The sequence below is a fragment of the Anomaloglossus baeobatrachus genome, chromosome 2 (genome assembly GCF_048569485.1).
Source record: "Anomaloglossus baeobatrachus isolate aAnoBae1 chromosome 2, aAnoBae1.hap1, whole genome shotgun sequence".
In the NCBI taxonomy this organism is placed as follows: Eukaryota; Metazoa; Chordata; class Amphibia; order Anura; family Aromobatidae; genus Anomaloglossus; species Anomaloglossus baeobatrachus.
The window spans coordinates 622,192,903-622,215,476 of record NC_134354.1 but is presented as its reverse complement, the minus strand read 5'-3'; the positions used below and the strand labels follow the sequence as shown (position 1 = coordinate 622,215,476).

At 51.7% G+C, this 22,574-nt stretch overlaps 1 protein-coding gene across 1 annotated transcript in view; it reads right to left on the bottom strand.

Annotated features, from left to right (window-relative positions):
- NAA16 (N-alpha-acetyltransferase 16, NatA auxiliary subunit) overlaps positions 1 to 22,574 on the bottom strand; it is a 116,929-nt gene that overhangs the window by 60,838 nt on the left and 33,517 nt on the right. The window contains exons 7-9 of the mRNA XM_075336853.1: positions 4,898 to 5,017; positions 4,645 to 4,740; positions 748 to 854 (exon numbers count right to left, since the gene is read on the bottom strand). Of these exons, the coding sequence (XP_075192968.1) occupies positions 748 to 854; positions 4,645 to 4,740; positions 4,898 to 5,017 (323 nt within the window). The remainder of the gene's footprint in view (positions 1 to 747; positions 855 to 4,644; positions 4,741 to 4,897; positions 5,018 to 22,574) is intronic.

Sequence of the window (22,574 nt, the reverse complement as noted above, 5' to 3'; positions counted from 1 at the left end):
TTTACACTGCATCCCAACATTTTCAAAATGTTGGTTGTACATTATATATACACAATATATCACAAGAGTACACCCCTCACATTTTTTCTAAATATATTATATCTTTTTATGGGACAACACTGAAGAGCTGATACTTTAGTACAATGTAAAGTAGTCAGTCTCCAGCTCATAGCAGTGTATATTCGGTGTGTCCTGTAGATAATACACAGCCATTAATGTCTGGCAATAAAAGTGAGTACACCCTTAAGTGAAAATGGACAAATTGTGCCCTATGAGCCATTTTCCCTCCCTGGCGTCATGTAACTTATTAGGCCAGAGTCACACTTGCAAGTGCCTCGCGTGTAACTCGCGCGAGTCTCTCATTGAATCATCCGGCATGGACTCGCACTCTTCTGACAGGAGCGGGTCGGTTGCATGTATGTCTATGCAGCTGAGATGCTCCTGTCCTGAGAGCGTGAGTCCATGCCGGGTGATTCAATGAGAGACTGGCACGAGTTACACGCGAGGCACTCGCAAGTGTGACTCTGGCCTTAGTGTTACAAGGTCTCAGGTGTGACTGGGGAGAAGGTGTGTTAAATTTGGTGTTCTCGCTCACACACACTCTCTCATACTGGTCACTGGAAGTTCAACAGTTTTTCTATACATAATATTTGCTTTAGTAAGAGCCATACTGTGTCTGTAATGAATCAGAATTCAGTATTTTGACAGAACCATGGTCCCCATTACAGAAATAAATGAAGTATATACCTTCTCCGCAGAGCCGTACAGTGATTTCAAAGTTGTAAACAATGGCGGGCACCCTTTGCTAAAGTTCATTCGTAAAAACTTATCCATTCGTTCTCTTAACTTGCTGCCTAGAAATGGAAAAAGCAATCTTAGTTGTGTGCTCTTTGTACACTATCCAATCATTGCACAGGCCACAGGTGATCTCCCCGTGATTTACTTATAAGCCACTAATAACAGCCAATGTGTGTCATTTCCATGGCAAAAGTATTCTCACATCTACACATATATTTGTGGATCAGCTCACTGAGCACAGTACGGTATTACGCTCCTTGTCCAGTGTCCACCTTTAACAGTGTGACTGATGAATGCCTTCAATACAGTAACATCTGTATGGACACCAAACCAGTGTGAGGCAATTTCATTGGCAATTGTCTCACCGAGCGTGCAGCAGTCTGTCAGCACCATATGCCAGATAAGTAGGAAAAGACCATAGCTGCATAACTTTGTTAATTTATGTTTTATCAGTATACAATAAATTTGATAATTTTTATAATTTTTATAGCATCATAATCACAACTGTGACAGAAGCATGAAGCTGTGATCTGGGGTACATCAAGCTTCCATGCTGCAGTGAAGCCCTTGGCGTGGATCATCCATGTGCGTATTAGCGCTCAGGTGGATTAGACAGGACAGCAAAGTTACTGACCGATGACTGGAAACACACACCTGCGGCAATGTTTTGGGGACCTCTCCTTTTCTGAAACCTGCCAGGCAAGCTTATGATGCTATAAAAATTATCAAGTAATTTAACGTATACAGATTAGTGATGAGCGAGCACCAAGATGCTCAAGAGCGCAGAACTTAAAACGTGCAGGTCAGATGTTCGGACAAGCTCGATTGTAGTACAGAGTATAATGGAAGCCAATGGGATACTTAAAAAGGGGTTATCCTGCTTATTTTGCCTTTTTTTGTTCTTTCCCTATTAGGCTACATTGGGGCAGGTGAGTAGATAGTGACCACTTACCTACCCTGCTGTCAGCCCCTCTCCCCCAGCTCAGAGTGGTCATGTGACCGCTCCTGCCACGATTTGCTGCTTCCGGTCATTTCATGTCAACAAGGGCAGGACCATGTTGACATGCAAATCAGTGAAAAGCATGTTGCCGCCCTGATGCTTAGTGGGCAGGTACAGTGCGAGGAGTACCCGTCCCCTCCCACACACTCAGTCGTCTCCCTCCCCCGCCTCCTGTGCCCAGCTACGTATCACCTGATAATCCAGCCGATTCAGTGTCCAGTTCAATAAGGCAAAGAACAAGAAAATTGCCCACTTGCTTTCAGGGACACCATCAGCACTGTGTCCCCAGCGCTTTATCATGTTTAGTGCCCGACGCCCTGGGAACTGTCTCCCCCCTCCCCCGTGCAGCGTTCTGATACTTCACGAACTGATCCAGTTTGCCCTACAGAGCATGCTCTGAAGCCACCTGGCGTGAACAGAGTCTCAGCTGATCGCTCATAAAAGCCAGTCGCCGGCTGATCAACTGATCGCTCATGAAAGCCGTCCGCCAGCTAATTACTCATCAAAGCCGATTGATCAGCTGGCGGCCAGCTTTAATTAGCGATCAGCTGATCAGCCGGCTTTTATGAGCGATAGGCTGATCAGCCGGCGGACGGCTTTTATGAGTGATCAGCTGATCAGCCAGCTGCTGGCTCTTCTGAGCGATCAGATGATGTCTCTCTTCTCTCTTTCTCTCAAGACCAGGATCATGGAGGGGTGAGAGGGGGTAATAAAGATGGAGTCTCTAGGTGTGTCTGTGTATTTATTTCTAATAAAAGTATTTTTTCTCTGAGTTTTCTCTTTTTTTTTAACCCTTTATTGGAGATTCTTAATGGCTGGGTCAAAATTGGCCTGACATTAAGAATCTCTGGCTTAATATCAGCTGGTAAAACAAAGCGGGTATTAACCCCTTATTACCCAGCGCGCCACCCGGGCCGCTGGAGGAGTTGGATACAGCGTCAGAGGATGGCGCTTCTATGAACGCGCCATTTTCTGGGGTGGCTGCGGACTGCAATTCACAGAGGAGGGGGGTCCAGAGAGCTTGGGCCACTCCGCTGAAGATTCCAATCTCCAGCTGCCTCGTTGTACCTGGCACCTGGCTGGACACAAAAATTGGGTGAAGCCCACATTGTTTTTTTTTGTTTTTTGTTTTTTTTTTTAATTATTTCATGAAATAATTAAAAAAAGGGTTTCCCTATATTTTTGGTTCCCAGCCGGGTACAAATAGGCAGCTAGGGGTTGGGGGCAGCCCATACCTGCCTGCTGTACTTGGCTAGCATACAAAAATATGGCAAAGCCCACATTATTTTTTTTTACCCCTAACCCTAGGGTTAAGGTTGTGTGTTTCGGGGTTTTTATTTTTTAATGATTTAAAAAAAAAAAAAAAATATCGACATGGGCTTCGCCTATCGAGCACCCGAGCATTTTACTGCTCACTCATCCCTACTCCTGACCACACAGGCTGCAGAACAAGTAATCAGATCAGCTGACTCCAGTGTCGGCCGATTACTTGTTCTGTGTACCGCTGCATCCATCACAGAGTATGCTGGCTGTGAGGTCAGCTAAGTTCGGCCGGAACTGGAGTCAGCTGATCTGAACTCAGCTGACCTCACAGCCCGCACACGTTGTGATGGATGCAGCGGGACACAGAACATGTAATCGGCCGACGCTGGAGTCAGCTGATCTGACTCATCACCTGCTAGTGCTGTCTGACCATGTAGAGTTGCTGCAGCTCATGGTCACACACACACACACACACACACACACACACACACACCTACCTACTGGCCGGGGAAGAAAGCAAAAGTGAGCATATAGGGGACATGGCAGATATTCCCAACTGCTTCTTGTTGTGAAGTAACACATATGCTTGTTTTATTACAGGAGTGATTGCTGCTGCCGTGTCTTCAGTCCTCTGAGATCATCATAAATCATGTCAGTGACATAATATCTAACACAGCCATAGGAGTTGCTATAGCCTTAATTTATGATGAACGCAGAGACCTGGTGACACATCAGAAACAGTCGCTCCTATGATAAAACAAACAGGCAGGGAAATGTGTTCACTCACACAGAAAACAGCTGAAAGGTCTTGGCCAGGGGAGAAAGTACGTTAATTACGTGGCAGAGACTAAGTAGGTGTACCCATGAGAAGCAGCAGCTCTACATGGTCAGACACTGCAAATACTTTACAAAGGGGAATGTTTAGAAGATTCGCTCAGCACAGGAACATATATTTTTTTTTTTTCACAAAACCAATTGAGGTTATTATTGTTCGAAGATCTATTGACTAAAATGTACTTTTTTCATGGGACAAACCCTTTAACAACCTGTGTGTTAGCCCACATCTGCCAACAAGAGCAGCAGCCAAAACATGCTACCATAACTGCTCTTCACCATTTAGATGCTGCTGTCAATCCTTCTGCCAGGCGGAGAGGGGTGAAATGCCTCAGTTCGTCTAATTCATGATTAGAGGCAACGTGTCTTACACCACAAATCTCACTTCAGTCAGGGACTAAAATAAGACTTGTGGGAAATCGCACAGAGTCGCATGCCACTTATCAAATGCCTCTGATTCATTAAGAGGTGTGGGCCACTTAATGAATCAGAAGTGTCTGACTCCTCCCTGCCTCCTCATCAACACTAGTGAGAAAATAACCTGTTTTGTTAAATTGGGGATCAATATTTCTAAGTAAAACTGCACAAAAAGCAGACCTTATTCATTTATATAATTTACACTTCATGTAAATTTTACCTTCTATGAAATCCACCAACTTCTATGCGACAGACCAAGGACGAGGCAATTTTACTATGGTTAATGTACTTCATAGACAGACAATGATTGCTGGCATTTATATAGCCTTTACCTGTAACGAAGTTTAAGATCAATCTTCTAGGGGAAACTGCTCTTGGATGCCGCGCACAGAATTCATCATAGATCTCAAGTCGCTCTTCATTGGTAACTATGAGGAAAACAATTACCGTTACATTAAATTACAGGGGTCTCAGGTCCAACTGCTGAACTGCTGATGACAGCTTCTGTATCCTACTCAAAATGTGTCCCGTCTAACTAGAGAAATACCAAATCCTTATAATATGGAGCCAAACTGGCACATTTACCGGGATGCAAAGCTTTCTCCAGATTGTCATAGTAGTTCCAGTTTTCAGGATTGCGGTTAATAAGACCTCTAAATACTGCAGTAGCCTCTTTCCACCTTCCAAGCTGTAAGTAGACTTCACCTTCAAAACACAAAAACAGAGGGGGTCAAACAATGAGACAATTAGGATAGAATAGAAATTGTGCACCCCAATGAAAGCCATCACTAGACAACAATCATAGTCATGCTTCCTAAAGAAAAGACAAAAACAGAAGTAAAAATCTCACGCTGATGTAGATAAACAACTGCAATCAAACTAGTGAAAAGTAAGTATGGAAATCAAGACTGTGAGAATAAAAAAAAAGAATTTTGTTACTTAACGTAAATTCTTTTTCTTATAGTTCCGTCTTGGGAGACCCAGACCTTGGGTGTTTAGCTTCTGCCTCCGGAGGACACACAAAGTACTACAACTAAAAGTGTAGCTCCTCCCTCTGAGCTTATACACCCCCTGGTGAGCCAGTCCCAGCCAGTATAGTGCAAAAGCTGAAGGAGAATAGCCACCCACAAGTAGAACAGAGCAAGAGCCGAAACAACCGGAGACTCTGTCCACGATAACAGCCGGTGATAACACGCGGAACAAGGAAATTGCCAACAGGCAACAGGGAGGGTGCTGGGTCTCCCAAGACGGAACTATAAGAAAAAGAATTTACGGTAAGTAAACAAAATTCTCTTTTTCTTTATCGTTCCTTTGGGAGACGCAGACCTTGGGACGTTCCAAAGCAGTCCCTGGGTGGGAATAAACAGAAAAACTAAGAAGTAGGCAGAAACTAACTTCACAAATGGGCGACAGCCGCCTGAAGGATGCGTCTGCCCAAGCTCGCATCTGCTGAAGCATGAGCATGCACTTGGTAGTGCTTCGAGAAGGTATGCAGGCTAGTCCAAGTGGCAGCCTGACAGACTTGTTGAGCTGTAGCCTGGTGCCTAAAAGCCCAAGAGGCACCGACAGCCCTGGTCGAGTGTGCTTTGATCCCCGGCGGGGGAGGAACCTGAGTACTCTGGTAGGCGTCCGAAATGGTCGACCGAATCCAACGGGCTAAGGTCGGCTTAGAAGCAGGGAGGCCCTTGCGCCGACCTGTGGTTAGCACAAAAAGAGAGGTGCACCGCCTAATCGCAGCGGTGCGAGACACATAGATCCGGAGAGCACGCACCAGATCTAGAGTATGCAACGCTTTTTGAAAGCGATGAACAGGGGCCGGACAGAAGGAAGGTAAGGTAATGTCCTGGTTAAGGTGGAAGGGAGAGACCACCTTAGGAAGAAAGTCCGGAGTCGGACGGAGAACCACCTTGTCTTGATGAAAAACTAAAAAAGGTGACTCCGAGGAGAGCGCAGCCAAATCAGAGACTCTCCTGAGAGAAGTTATGGCAACCATAAAAGCCACTTTCTCTGAAAGCCGATACAAAGAAACATCCCTAAGAGGCTCGAAGGGGGGCTTCTGCAAGACCGTGAGAACCAAGTTAAGGTCCCAGGGATCCAAGGGCCGCCGGTAAGGCGGAATGATGTGAGACGCGCCTTGCATGAAGGTGCGGACCTGAGACAGCCGAGCGAGACGCCGCTGGAACAGAACTGACAGAGCTGAAACTTGTCCCTTGAGAGAGTTGAGGGACAGTCCTAGCTGCAGACCGGACTGTAGAAAAGACAGAAGGGTCGGCAAGGAGAATGGCCAAGGAGGATGGCCGTTAGAGCGACACCAGGACAGGAACATTTTCCAAGTCCTGTGATAGATCTGAGCGGAGGAAGACTTGCGGGCCAGAGTCATAGTGGAGATGACTTCAGGAGGAATACCAGAAGCCATCAAAATCCAAGTCTCAAGAGCCACGCCGTCAATTTGAGAGCCGCAGAATTCGGGCGGAAAAGGTCTTGACGATCCGGGAGATGCCACGGCATCTCTACGGACAGTTGGAGCAGGTCCGGATACCAAGCTCGCCTAGGCCAGTCCGGTGCAATGAGGATGACTTGACGGCCCTCCATTCTGATCTTGCGCAGGACTCTGGGCAAGAGAGCTAGAGGGGGAAACACGTAGGACAGACGAAACTGGGACCAGTCCTGAACCAGGGCGTCCGCGGCGAAGGCCTGAGGATCGTGGGAGCGAGCCACGTAAACAGGAACCTTGTTGTTTTGACGGGATGCCATTAGGTCCACGTCCGGAGTGCCCCATTTGCGGCAGATCGACTGAAACACTGCCGGGTGCAGGGACCACTCTCCACCGTCCACGCTTTGACGGCTGAGATAATCTGCCTCCCAGTTGTCCACGCCTGGGATGTGGACTGCGGATATGGTGGACCTGGAGTCCTCCGCCCATTGAAGAATGCGTTGTACCTCCATCATTGCCAGACGGCTGCGTGTCCCGCCTTGATGATTGATGTAGGCAACCGCTGTCGCGTTGTCTGACTGGACTCGAATGTGCCTGCCCGCCAGCAGATGGTGAAATGCTAGGAGAGTTAGAAGCACGGCTCTGGTTTCCAGCACATTGATTGAAAGGGATGACTCGGACGGAGTCCAAGTGCCCTGCGCTCTGTGGTGGAGACATACCGCTCCCCAGCCGGATAGACTGGCATCCGTGGTGAGAATCGCCCAGGACGGGGCCAGGAAGGAGCGCCCTTGGGACAGGGAGAGGGGCCGAAGCCACCACTGAAGGGAGCTCCTGGTCCGTGGCGACAGAGCCACTAACCTGTGTAAGGAGGAAGGCCGCTTGTCCCAACAGTGGAGAATGTCCAGCTACAGGGGGCGAAGATGGAACTGGGCAAAGGGAACAGCCTCCATGGACGCCACCATTTGACCCAGCACCTGCATCAAACGCCTGAGAGTATAACGGCGGGGTCTCAGAAGAGAGCGCACCGCCAGCTGGAGTGACAGCTGTTTGTTTAAGGGCAACTTCACTAGAGCCGACAAAGTCTCGAACTGCATCCCTAGGTACGTGAGACTCTGGGTCGGAGTCAGAATGGACTTGGGAAGATTGACAAGCCACCCGAATTGGGCTAGAGTGGCGAGAGTGAGCGAGACACTCCGCTGACAGTCTGCGCTGGATGAAGCCTTGACTAGAAGGTCGTCCAGGTAAGGAATCACTGACAACCCCTGGAGGTGCAGAACCGCAACCACTGCTGCCATGACCTTGGTGAATACCCGAGGGGCCGTGGCTAACCCGAAGGGGAGAGCCACGAATTGGAAATGATCTTCTCCTATTGCAAGAGCCACGAATTGGAAATGATCTTCTCCTATTGCAAAACGTAGCCAACGCTGGTGTGAAACTGCAATTGGCACATGTAGATAGGCATCTCTGATGTCGATGGACGCCAGGAAATCCCCTTGGGTCATTGAGGCAATGACTGATCGCAGAGACTCCATGCGAAAGTGCCGCACCTGAACATGCTTGTTGAGAAGCTTGAGATCCAGGATGGGCCGGAAGGTACCGTCCTTTTTGGGAACTAGGAAGAGATTTGAGTAGAAACCTCTGAACCGTTCCCGGGCGGGAACTGGTACAATTACTCCGTTGGCCTGCAAGGCTGCCACGGCCTGTGAGAAGGCGGCGGCCTTGGAGCAAGGGGGAGTTGACAGAAAAAATCTGTTTGGCGGGCTGGAAGAGAATTCTATCCTGTAGCCGTGGGAGATGATATCTCTCACCCACTGATCAGAGACGTGTTGAAACCGAGCGTCGCCAAAGTGGGAGAGCCTGCCACCGACTAAGGACGTTGCCGGAGCGGGCAGAGAGTCACGAGGAGGCTGCCTTAGTGGCAGCACCTCCTGCGGTCTTCTGTGGACGCGCTTTTGGGCGCCAGTTGGATTTCTGGTCCTTAGCTGAGTTAGCGGACGAGGCGGAGGGCTTAGAGGACGACCAGTTGGAGGAACGAAAGGAACGAAAGGAACGAAACCTCGACTGATTCCTACCCTGGGCAGGTTTTCTGGTTTTGGTTTGTGGCATGGAAGTACTCTTCTCGCCAGTAGCTTCTTTAATAATTTCATCCAGCTGTTCTCCGAACAGCCGGGACCCAGCAAAAGGGAGCCCAGCAAGGTACTTCTTTGAAGAAGCATCTGCCTTCCACTCTCGAAGCCACAAGATCCTGCGGATAACGAGGGAATTAGCCGAAGCCACCGCAGTGCGGTGAGAAGCCTCCAGCATGGCAGACATGGCATAAGATGAAAAAGCTGAAGCTTGAGAAGTTAAGGCAACCATCTCGGGCATAGATTCCCTGGTGAGGGAATGCATCTCCTCTAGAGAAGCAGAGATGGCTTTGAGAGCCCACACTGCTGAAAAAGTTGGGGAAAACGCGGCCCCCGCCGCTTCATACACGGATTTGGCCAGAAGGTCAATCTGACGGTCAGTGGAATCCTTAAAGGAGGTGCCATCAGCAACCGACACAACGGTCCGGGCTGAGAGCCTAGACACCGGAGGGTCTACCTTTGGGGAATGAGCCCACTCCTTGACCACCTCAGGTGGAAAGGGAAAACGGTCATCAGAACCACGCTTTGTGAAGCGTTTGTCAGGACAGGCCCTGGGTTTGGTCACAGCGGCCTGAAAACTGGAGTGGTTAAAGAACACACTCTTTACTCTCTTAAGCGAGGTAAACTGGTGCTTTTCTGCCAGAGAGGGTTGCTCCTCTGATACTGGCGGATTGAGATCCAGTACAGAATTAATGGAAGCAATCAAGTCACTAAGATCTGAGTCACCCTCGGAGAGATCAATGGGGTACATGGAGTTAGCCTCCGAGCTCCCTGTAAAGGCATCCTCCTCATCCTGCGAGTCAGCTCTTGAATCAGAGCCGTGGGATGAGGAGGGAGAGGAAACCCTGCGTCTCCTCTTAGGAGGACGGGGTCTAGGCCCTGATGATGAATCCTCTGTGAGCTCCGGTGGACGGAGGTCAGATGATAGAGATCCAAAGGGACCCTTAGCAGTAGAGGCACCCTGTGAAGGGGGCTGATGCATATTCATCAAAGTCCCATGGACTCAGCAAAAGACTGGGAGATAGACCTAGAAAAGGATTCTCCCCAGGCCGGGGGTTCAACCACAGGTGCAGGAGCAGCCTGAGAGACCACTGGGGGTGAGACTCCAGGCTGTGGCACCGCCAAGTTAGAGCAGACATCACAATGTGGATAGGTGCTCGGTTCAGGCAGCAGCAGCAGGAGCTTACATGCAGCGCATACAGTATAAAGCTTTGGAGCCTTGCTCCTCGTGTGAGACATGCTGCTGGAGTGGGGACTCTACAAAGAGAATGAACCCCAGGGAGTATATACAGAGGTCCACAACCAGAGACCGGTTGTGGCTTACCAGACCACTGGAAGCGGTGTTGTGTGCCCTCCAGATCCCGAAGCCCAGACCCCCAATGCACAGCACCTCAGCAGGGATGCAGAGTGCAGGCCAGCGCAGAGTGAACCCTGTCTGAGAAAATGGCCGCCGGAGTGAAGAGAGGGGGCGGGACTTGGGGCGTTCCTGTAGGAGAGCGGGATCTGGAGGGCCATAGAGACCTTAGAGACCTACAGGGGAGGAGACACGCACAGCAGTGGGGAGTGTCCCTCCCCTGTGCAGGACGGCCGCCGGGAGGAGCCGTGCCTGTCCCTCTGCATGAGTGACATGCGAGGGCAGTGAAGAGAAACTAGGCCTCCGGCAAAGCCGGGGCCTAAATTTGAGCGGCGAGGCCGACGCGCAGGCACCATTGGCGCGGTTCTTGGGCGACAGCTAGAGAACCCGCCAGAAATGCCAAAATAAATACAGTAAGCACACTCTCCCCATACAATAAAGCACAGGGACCCCCAACATATAAACGTCTCAGGTACTTAGCTGCTGAGACGCAGGGCCAGGTCCCTGGGGATGAGTGCTCCGGTCCAGCAGGGTCCTAAAGGGCTGCGGATGGAGACCGGTCTCCTGCCAGGCATGGAGACCACGCTGGCTCCCACTTCAAGCCAGAGCCCAGGAGGGATGGTGAAGGAGCACGGCATGTAAGGCTCCAGACTTGGAAATCAACCTTACAACACCACCGACACAGTGGGGTGAGAAGGGACATGCCGTGGGTCCAGAAGTGGACCCGCACTTCTTCAATCTCATTCCAAAAAGGTAAAAAATCATATGAGAATGCATGTGTGGATGTATGCCTCCTGAACACAAAGCGATAAACTGGCTGGGACTGGCTCACCAGGGGGTGTATAAGCTCAGAGGGAGGAGCTACACTTTTAGGTGTAGTACTTTGTGTGTCCTCCGGAGGCAGAAGCTAAACACCCAAGGTCTGGGTCTCCCAAAGGAACGATAAAGAAAAAAAAAATAGATAAAAATAAAATAAAAGTCAGAAACACAGGAGGATGTATGTATATACCTACAATTCGTGACAGTCATCTGCCCCAAAAAAAAAAAAAGCCCCCAAAAAACTAAGATTGGAACTGCACCTTTTAAGGCCCACTTCATACATCTGTCATTCCGGAACGTATGACGTCCGTTTTCATACGCACTGGAGACATGGACATACACAGACCCATTTAAATCAATGGGTCAGCGCACACATCAGTATTTTCTCACGGATGTGTCTGCGTGGTGCACACGCGTGTCCGTGGGTTCCGCACAGAGACAAGTCAATTTTTCTCCCGCAGCAATGACGTCACATGGACCACACGCTGATGTGATCAGTGTGACATATACCGGAGAAAACACATGCTTTTGAAATAAAAATGAGTTTCTATACTCACCTGTCTCCAGCCCTGCTGTCTTTGGCACTGCTGTTACCTGCTTCTGGGTCCCGTTCATTATGCTCACTGCATATTCACTGCACCACGGACCCAGAAGCAGGTGCACCGCCAGAGATAGCAGCACTATGGATAGAAGTACATGCTGTCCGTGTGCTATCTGGATGTCACATGCATAACACAGGGACAGCACAACGTGTGCCAAAATCATGGCACAATGATGGGCTATATGCACCTTCAACATGGTCGTGCAAAACACCAATGTTTTTCACGAAAATGTGAAGGAGGCTTAAAAGGAGATCCCCACTTTTAACACCTACTGCTAGTTAGATTGGTTAATAGAAATAAACAGATTTTTGTGTACTTACCGTAAAATCGTTTTCTCTTAGCCATCATTGGGGGACACAGGACCATGGACCATGGGTGTTATGCTGCCTATCCATAGGCGGACACCAAGTAGATGCAAAAGCATAGCTCCTCCTCTGCAGTATACACCCCCTGGCCGGGCCAGGCAAGTTCAGTTTTAGTACACAAGCAGTGGGAGAAAAAAAGCAGTAAAAAACTTCTCAACAGAGGAACATGAGAAAAGAAGAGTCAAAACCGAATAAGGTACTGAGAGAACCAAGGCCCCGCAGGGCAACAGGGTGGGTACTGTGTCCCCCAATGATGGCTAAGAGAAAACGATTTTACGGTGAGTACACAAAAATCCGTTTTTCTCTGACGCCTCATTGGGGGACACAGGACCATGGGACGTCCTAAAGCAGTCCATGGGTGGGAAACATAAAAGAAGACAACACAACCCAAGGACTAGGAACCAGTCCCAGACAGCCTGGAGCGCCTACTGAGAGAGGTGCTCTACTGGCGTTTGCAGAATTTTCCTACCCAGATTTGCCTCAGTTGAAACCTGGGTATGGATTCTGTAATGCTTTGAAAACCTATGTAGGCTAGACCAGGTTGCAGCCTTACACACGTGTTCCACTGAAGCCTGATGCCGAATGGCCCAGGAAGCGCCAACTGCTCGCGTGGAATGAGCCCGCAGCCCACTAGGAATGGGCTTGAGTTGCAGGCGGTAGACTTCCTGGATCGCAGAGCGAATCCAGCGAGCCAGAGTCACTTTTGAAGCTGCCTGACCCTTCTTAGGCCCCTGAGGAATGATGAACAAAGAGTCCGTTTTCCTAAAGGGGGCTGTCCTGGATATGTAATATCTGAGAGCTCTGACGAGGTCTAACGAATGCAGAGACCTTTCCACTCTATGAACTGGGTGTGGACAAAATGAAGGCAGAACAATGTCCTCGTTCAAATGAAACAGGGTAAGAACCTTTGGAAGGAAATCTGGAAGGGGGCGCAGAATCACCTTGTCCAGGTGAAAGATCAGGAAAGGCTCGCGGCAAGAGAGTGCTGCTAGCTCCGAAACCCGTCTGATAGATGTAATTGCAACCAGGAATGTTACATTCCAGGACAGAAGAGCAAGGGAGGACTCCTTGAGGGGTACAAAGAGAGACCTCTGGAGACCGTCCAGAACGAGGTTGAGGTCCCATGGGTCCAGCGGCCATTTGTACGGGGGAACTAGATGGGAAACGCCCTGGAGGGAGGTCTTGACTTGCGGTTTTTGAGCCAGGCGGCATTGGTAGAAGATTGAGAGCGCTGAGACCTGCCCTTTAAAAGGGAACTGAGAGGCAACCCCGCTTGCAAGCCAGACTGTAGAAAGTCGAGAATTCTGGGGATGGCCAGAGGCATAGGCTGGACGTTAGTTTATCTGCACCATGAAAGGAAGATTTTCCACGTACGGTGGTAAATGCGGGATGAAGCAGGCTTTCGGGCGCTGATCATGGTGGAAATAACCGCAGGGGAGAATCCCGCTCTTGTTAATACCCAGGTCTCAATGGCCATGCCGCAGCTTCAGGGCTCTGGAGTTCTGATGGGAAATGGGCCCTCTGGTCAGCAAGTCTGGGATGTCTGGAAGGCGCCACGGTGCGTCTGTCAGCATTTGTACTAATTCGGCTTACCAGGCGCGCCTGGGCCAGTCCGGTGCTATCAGTATCACCGGGACTCCCTCTGCCTTGATCTTCCTGATCACCCGCGGCAGCAGGGGTAGAGGTGGAAATATGTAAGGCAGGCGGAAGTGGTGCCAGGAGCAGACTAGAGCATCCGCGCCGATGGACTGCGGGTCGCGTGACCTGGCTATGAACGCGGGTACCTTTGCATTCAACCTTGAGGCCATTAGGTCCACGTCTGGTGTGCCCCAGCGAGTGCAGATGTGTAGAAACACATCTGGGTGGAGAGACCATTCTCCGGCGGCCAGGCCTTGGCGACTCAGAAAGTCTGCTGCCCAGTTCTCTACCCCCGGTATGTGTACCGCTGATATCACTTATCCCGTCGATTCGGCCCAGCTGAGGATCTTGTGGGCCTTGAGATAAGCCGCTTTGCTGCGGGTACCCCCCTGCCGATCGATATAGGCTACAGCTGTCGCATTGTCCGATTGGACTCGAATCTGATGACCCGCTAGCAGAGGGCAGAACGCTCTAAGCGCGAGGAAGATCGCGTGGAGTTCCAGGGGGTTTATGGGTAGGGACGACTCCTGGGTCATCCAACGTCCTTGAGCAGTGTGGTGCCGGTACACTGCTCCCCAGCCTAGGAGGCTGGCGTCCGTGGTCAGGACCAGCCAGTTCACTGGGAGAAAGGATCTCCCCTACGATAGGAATGAGAACCGAAGCCACCAGCGGAGTGTGTACCTGACTGAAGGCGCCAGGTGAAGATGTCTGTCCAGGGAGAAGGGGCTCTTGTCCCAGGCCGCTAGAAGGGCTAGCTGCAGTGGGCGGAGGTGCAGTTGAGCAAAGGGTACTGCTTCCATAGCCGCCACCATCCTGCCAAGCACTTTCATGATGAATCGAATGGAGCGAGACAGAGGACGTAGAAGGCAACGTACCGCTCGTTGAAGAACGATCGCCTTGTCCTGAGGGAGAAGGATCAAGCCCCGACGGGTGTCCAGGGACATGCCCAGGAAGGTGATGGATCGTGATAGGAATCGGGGATGATTTGTCTAGATTCACTAGCCACCCTAAGCGGGATAGGGTGTCCACAGTGATCTGTACGCTGGTTGAGCAGTCGCGGAAGGAGGAAGCCTTGATGAGGAGGTCGTCCAAGTAAGGGAGAATGACCACTCCCCTGGCATGAAGGACGCTCATGGTGGCCGCCATGACTTTGGTGAAGACCCTGGGCGCGGTGGCAAGGCCGAAGGGTAGAGCTACGAATTGAAAGTGGGAGTCCTGAATTGCAAAGCGGGATCTGGGGCGATGGGTATGTGCAGGTACGCGTCCTTGATGTCTATGGATGCGAGGAATTCCCCTTCGACCATGGATGCAATAATGGACCTTAGGGACTCCATTCTGAATCTCCGTACGTGCACATGCTTGTTTAGGTGTTTGAGGTCCAGGATGGGTCGAACTGACCCATCCTTTTTCGGGACCACAAAGAGGTTGGAATAAAAGAAGGGAATTTTGTTACTTACCGTAAATTCCTTTTCTTCTAGCTCCTATTGGGAGACCCAGACGATTGGGTGTATAGCTACTGCCTCCGGAGGCCACACAAAGCATTACACTAAAAAGTGTAAGGCCCCTCCCCTTCTGGCTATACACCCCCAGTGGGATCACTGGCTCACCAGTTTTAGTGCAAAAGCAAGAAGGAGGAAAGCCAATAACTGGTTTAAACAAATTCACTCCGAAGTAACATCGGAGAACTGAAAACCGTTCAACATGAACAACATGTGTACCCGAAAACAACCAAAAATCCCGAAGGACAACAGGGCGGGTGCTGGGTCTCCCAATAGGAGCTAGAAGAAAAGGAATTTACGGTAAGTAACAAAATTCCCTTCTTCTTCGGCGCTCCATTGGGAGACCCAGACGATTGGGACGTCCAAAAGCTGTCCCTGGGTGGGTAAAGAAATACCTCATGTTAGAGCTGCAAGACAGCCCTCCCCTACGGGGGGGCAACTGCCGCCTGCAGGACTCTTCTACCTAGGCTGGCGTCCGCCGAAGCATAGGTATGCACCTGATAATGTTTGGTGAAAGTGTGCAGACTCGACCAGGTAGCTGCCTGGCACACCTGTTGAGCCGTAGCCTGGTGCCGTAATGCCCAGGACGCACCCACGGCTCTGGTAGAATGGGCCTTCAGCCCTGATGGAACCGGAAGCCCAGTAGAACGGTAGGCTTCAAGGATTGGTTCCTTGATCCATTGAGCCAGGGTGGATGTTGCAGCCTGCGATCCCTTGCGCTGACCAGTGACAAGGACAAAGAGTGCATCCGAGCGGCGCAGGGGCGCCGTGCGGGAATGTAGATTCTGGGTGCTCTACACCAGATCCAACAATGCAAAGCCATTACATATCGATGAAATGGATAAAAGGAAGGTAAGGAGATATCCTGATTGTGATAAAAAGGGAATACCACCTTAGGGAGAAACTCTGGGATCGGACGCAGCTCTACCTTATCTTGGTGAACACCAGGAAGGGAGCTTTGGATGACCGCGCTGCTAGTTCGGACACTCTCCGAAAAGACGTGACCGCTACCAGAAAGGCCACTTTCTGTGAAAGTCGAGAAGTGAAAACAACCCTCAGAGGCTCGAAGGGCGGCTCCTAGAGAGCAATTAATACCCTGTGCAGATCCCATGGGTCTGACGGCCTCTTGTACGGAGGGACAATGTGATAACCCCCCTGCAGGAACGTGCGTACCTGAGGAAGTCGTACTAGGCGCTTCTGAAAGAATACCGACAGCGCTGCGACTTGTCCTTTAAGGGAGCCGAGCGACAAACCTTTTCCCAATCCAGATGCAGGAAGGGGGGAAAAAGGAGACCATGCAAATGTCCAGGGAGACACTCCCTAAGCAGAGAACCAAGATAAGAATAACTTCCACGTCTTGTGGTAGATTTTGGCAGACGTCGGCTTCCTAGCCCGTCTCATGGTGACAATGACGTCTTGAGATAATCCTGAAGACGCTAGGATCTCGGACTCGATGGACGCACAGGCCGGATCAGGGCCGTAGAATTCAGTGGAAAGAACGGCCCTTGGGACAGCAAGTCTGGCCGGTCTGAGAGTGCCCACGGTTGGCCGACCGTGAGATGCCACAGATCCGGGACCACGACCTCCTCGGTCAGTCTGGGACGACGAGGATGGCGAGGCGGCAAGCGGAGCTGAGCTTGCGTAGCACTCTGGGCAACAGTGCCAGAGTAGAAAACACATAGGGTAGCTGGAACTGCGACCAATCCTGAACTAGGGCGCCTGCCGCCAGAGCTCTTTGCTCGTGAGACCGCGCCATGAAAATCGGGACCTTGTTGTTGTGCCGAGACGCCATTAGGTCGACGTCCGGCATCTCCCAGCGGCTACAGATTTCCTGACACCATACTGGGTGCAGAGGCCATTCCCCTGCGTCCATGCCCAGGCGACTGAGGAAGTCTGCTTCCCAATTTTCTACGCCCGGGATGTGAACTGCGGATATGGTGGATGCTCTGTCCCCCACCCACGTCAGAATCCGCCGGATTGCCTGGTAGGCTTGGCGATGCGTGTTCCGCCTTGGTGGGCGATGTCTGCCACCGCTGTGGAATTGTCCGACTGAATTCGGATCTGTTTTCCTTCCAGCCACTGCTGGAAGGCTTGCAGGGCAAGATGCACTGCCCAGATTTCCAGAACATTGATCTGAAGGATGGACTCCTCTGAAGAGAGTCCTTGACCGTCTGAGAAGGGAAACGTTCCTTTCTAGGGACGTCGACTCCCCAACCCATTGGCAAAGCATGTCCCATTGAAGTGGACGCAGATGAAACTGCGCGAAAGTGACTGCCTCTGCATGAGGCGTCTTAAGGGGTGTGACTGGCCTTGAAGGAGAGACTGCACCCCCGACTGTAGTGAACGCTGCTTGTCCAGCGGAAGCTTCACTATCGCTGAGGGAGTGTGAAACTCCGTGCCCAGATATGTCAGCGATTGGGTCGGTGCCCGATGTAACCTTGAAAAGTTGATGATCCACCCGAAACTCTGGAGAGTCTCCAGCGCCACGTTCAGGCTGTGTCGGCATGCCTCTTGAGAGGGTGCCTTGACAAGTGGATCGTCCAGTAAGGATCACAGAGTGACCCTGAGAGTGCAGGACTGCTCCCACTGCTGCCCTGAACTTGGTGAAAACCCGTAGGGCTGTCGCCAGACCGAAGGGCAGTGGTACGCACTGAAGATGCTCGTCTTCAATAACGAAACGTAGCAAACGCTGGTGCTCTGGAGCAATCGGCACGTGGAGATAAGCATCCTGATGTCTATTGATGCTAGGAAATCTCCTTGAGACATTGAGGCAATGACGGAGCGGAGGGTTACATCCGGAACCGCCTGGCCTTCACGTGCTTGGTGAGCAGTTTTAGGTCCAGAACGGAACGGAAAAAGCCACCCTTTTTTGGCACCCCAATAAGATTGGAGGAAAAAACCGTGTCTTGTTCCTGAAGAGGAACAGGGATTACCACTCCTTCTGCCTGCAGAAGAGCATCGGCTCGGTGGGGGGGGGGGAAGTTCTGAAGAGTCGAGCCGGAGGACGAGAACAGAGCTCTATCCTGTACACGTGAGACACAATGTCTCTCACCCACCGGTCTGTGACCTGTGGCAGCTAAATGTACCCAGAAGCGGGAGATTCTGCCACCAACCGCGGATGCGGAGAGAGAGCTGAAATACAGGAGATCGCCATGGTAGCGGTTCCTCCTGCTGCCTTCCTTGGGCGTGAATGAGCCCGGCCGGAATCTGAGCCCCTCTGAGCCTTTTGAGCCCTTTTAGACGAGGACCATTGGGACTTGCCCGAGCCTGGGAAGGACCAACCTCGACTGTCCCCCCAGGACAGCATTACTAGGGTAAGTCGCAATGCAGACATTGCGAGGTTAAGGACACCACCTGTGGCACAGATGTACATGTGCTCAAGAGCAGCTGCGCAAGACCAGCTGAAATAGGTTAGAGTGCCCATACGGCTGCGAATGCCGGAGCAACCGACACGCTGATAGCTACACAGACAGATTTCAACCAGAGGTCCATCTGTCTGTCAATGGCATCTTTAAGTGAAGTCCCATCTCCACTGCAACTATGGATCTAGCCGCAAGCCTGGAGATTGGGGGATCCACCTTTGGACCCTGGGTCCAGTGCTTTACCACGTCAGGGTAAAGGGATAACGTGCATCCTTAATACGTTTGGAGAAAACGCTTATCTGGTAAGCGTGGTGTTTCTGAACTGCGTCTCTGAAGTCAGCGTGGCCAGAAAAAGTACTCAATATACGCATGAGATACTGAAAAAGGATTTCTCCTGCTGTGAAGCTGACTCCTCCACTGGGGGAGCTGAGGGAGAAATATGCAACATTCCATTGATGGACGCTATAAGATCATTCACTATGGCGTCACCATCCGGTGTATCCGGATTGAGAGCGGTGTCAGGACCAAAGCCCTGATCAGCTACGTCTGCCTCCTCTACAGAGAGTCGTCCTGCTGGGACCTTGACCAGTGATGAAGCCGAGTGCCGCTCCCAGCGAGCTAGCTTAGGCTGTCTGGGGCTGCCGTCCGTGTCAGAGCCTTCACCCTGGAATGCCTGGGACCCCCCCGGAGCACTGATTACGTTCCAAATGAGGGTGGCCAGGGAGCATTAATCAAGATTGCCCATGGCCTGTCTGGACTGCAAAGTCTCCATCCCATGACAATCTCCGTCCCTGTCCCTGGACAGGGTTCACAGGTGGTTCCTTTGGCCACCTCTAGTAGAGACCCCGGCTGACCAAGTGCTACAGGGGAGCATTGCACACAATGGGGGTCAGAGGAACCTGCCGGTGGAACAGTATCACATGCAGGAAAAGCAGCATAGAAAGCCTGTGTTGCTTTTTTGCTGCTGTATTCTAGTCATCTATGCAATGTATAGCATACAAGCATAAACACCTCAGCACATGCAATACAAGCAGCATAGAAAGCCTGTGCCTTGGCACCCTTGCTTTTTTGCTGCTGTTGTCCAGCCATCTAGGAGAATATAGCCCAGAGTAGCGACCGTACAGTGCAATGTATAGCATACAAGCATATATACAAATGAACACTTCAGCACATGCAATACAAGCAGCATAGAAAGCCTGTGCCTTGGCACCCTTGCTTTTTTGCTGCTGTTGTCCAGCCATCTAGGAGAATATAGCCCAGAGTAGCGACCGTACAGTGCAATGTATAGCATACAAGCATATATACAAATGAACACTTCAGCACATGCAATACAAGCAGCCTAGAAAACCTGTGCCTTAGCACCCTTGCGTTTTTGCTGCTGTTATCTCGCCATCTAGAAGGGCATATAGCCAAAGATAGCGACCTACAGTGCAGTGTATATACAAGCATAAAATACAAATGGACACTTCGGTATTCAGTGGGGTCAGCACTTCAGGTGCTGCTTACCGCCCGCCTATAACGCGGGTGTGTGGTCGCCAGAGCCCTGTGACTGGTTGCCCAGAGCTTGTCTCCGTTCCCCAGCTCGGACTGCGTGCAGGAATGGCTGCCGGCGTCCTTCTCCAGCTCGTGCGACGAGGGGCGGGCCGTGGGCGTGCCCCAGACAAGAGCGGGAAACTGGCGTCCCACTGTGTCCAGTGAAGGGGGCTGGAGAATGCAAAGCAGACTCCAGCCCTCGGCGCTGACTGTCTGTACAGCGTCCCGCCTCTCCCCTGACTGGCAGGGCTGGAGGCAGGAACGAAACGAAAACTAGGCCGCAAAGCCGGGGACTCGAGTAATAAGCGCGGCCGTCCATGTGCACGGCCAGCGCGGAAGTCCCCGGCACACCACAAGTCCCAGCCGCGCCACAATGTCAAAAACACCCAGCAACGGCCGGCGCGGCAGTTCCCAATACATAAAGTCACTCAGCAAAGCTGCAGTGAATAATAGCACGAGCGCTCCGCGCTGTTACTCCCGGCGCACTAACACTCCCAGCAATGCTGGTGTGTGTGTGCGCGCTTGCCCGGGGACACAGAGTACCTTAATGTAGCAGGGCCTGTCCCTGAAGATACTCAGCTCCAAATCCAGCAGGTTCTCTGGGTCTGTGGATGGAGCCCGGTCTCAGTGCCTGGAGACCGGTAAGATCCCACTTCGCCCAGAGCCCTGAGGGGGGATGGGGAAGGAAAACAGCATGTGGGCTCCAGCCTCCGTACCCGCAATGGGTACCTCAACCTTACAAACCGCAAGTGGGGTGAGAAGGGAGCATGCTGGGGACCCCATATGGGCCCACTTTTCTTCCATCCGACATAGTCAGCAGCTGCTGCTGACTAAACAGTGGAGCTAAGCGTGGATGTCTGACCTCCTTCGCACAAAGCAGAAAACTGGTGAGCCAGTGATCCCACTGGGGTTGTATAGCCAGAAGGGGAGGGGCCTTACACTTTTTAGTGTAATGCTTTGTGTGGCCTCCGGAGGCAGTAGCTATACACCCAATCGTCTGGGTCTCCCAATGGAGCGCCGAAGAAAAACCCCGAACTTCTCGTCGTCTGGGACAGGTATTATCACTCCTGCTGTTAGAACCGACTCGGGGGTCGGGTCCGAAATTTTATGTGGTAACCGGAAGACACAAGGTCTCGCACCCATTTGTCGTCTGAGGCGGCAGCCCAGATGTGTTGAAAGAGCCGCAGTCGACCTCCTACAATGAGTGTGTCTTCCGGGGCGCCGAAGGAGTCATGAGGGGGGAAAACGTCGTGGCCGAGTCTCCCTAGTCCTGGACTCTTTCGGTCTAGGCTGCCATGACGAAGTAGGTTTCGGGGAGAGTTGAGAAGGTCGGTCCCTGCGTAGTCCGCGGCTGGTGGCGTGGACAGCACGGGGTGTCGACCAACCAAATGAGTTCCGAAAGGAGCGGAACGAGGACTGTGGACGTCTGGTGAAGGACGTCCTGGACTTCAGCTGGGGGAGGGAGGTACTCTTTCCTCCCGTGGCGTCAGAAATGAGCTTGTCCAGACGTTCACCAAACAATCAGTCTGGAAAAAAGGGGAGGCCCCGCTCGCCATTGTCGGAGACAGAGAGCTCTATGGATGGCTATGGTATTTGAGGCGGCAAACGCTGCGCAGGTAGCAGCGTCCATGGAGGCCTGCATGAGGTACTCCGCCGCAGCGGCAATTTGAGCTGTTACCTCCGTGAAGGTATGAGTGAACTGGGATTCCTCAAGCGAAGTGTTAAGGGATTCTGCCCAGACCGAGATCGCCTTTGCGACCCACACAGAGGCAAAGGAGGGCGAGAGGGAGGAACCCGCAGCCTCAAAAGCAGAGCGGGCGAGGTGCTCCACCTGTCTGTCTGTCGGGTCCTTGATGGAGGAACCATTGGGTAAAGACAGGAGCGTCTTTGTGGTAAGGCGGAAGACCGGGGGGGGGGGGGGTCGACCGAGGGCGGATCGGCCCAGCCCTTAGGGGCAGGTGAGGCAAAAGGGTACCGGGACTCCATGAGTTTTCGGTTACCGAAGCGCCTGTCAGGCTTCTCCCTTTGCTTTGTGAGGATATCCTGAAACTCTGGGTGATCAGCGAAAACCTTTTGGGGTTTCCTTGCCCTCTTAAAGGAGACCGCATGGTCAGTGGTAGTGGATGGGGGAACCTCCACATGCAGAGTTTGGTTTATTGCTGCTATAAGGGAGTCTATTGCAGTTTGATCATCTGGGGAGGCTGAAACCAAGGAATCCTCTTGGTATAAACAGCATTCTCCCTCCTCCAGCTCTTCAGAAGCCGTGGAGCGTGTGGGAGAGCCTGCTCTGTGTGCTCCCGAGGGAGAGCCCGCTGGAGACACCCGGCCGTGTGCTCTTTTCCTGATCCCTGCAACCGGTGAAGCATGTGCCCGGATTACCTCACAAGGATCCTCCATAGGGTTATCCTCAGGCTGTGTTCCGTAAAGGACCCAGAAGGGTGTGGAGGACGACATTGCATAGCCAGCACCAGGTTCTGTGACAGTTTTTCCATGGATTGGGACAGAAACTGTGCCCATTCCGGTGGGCTGG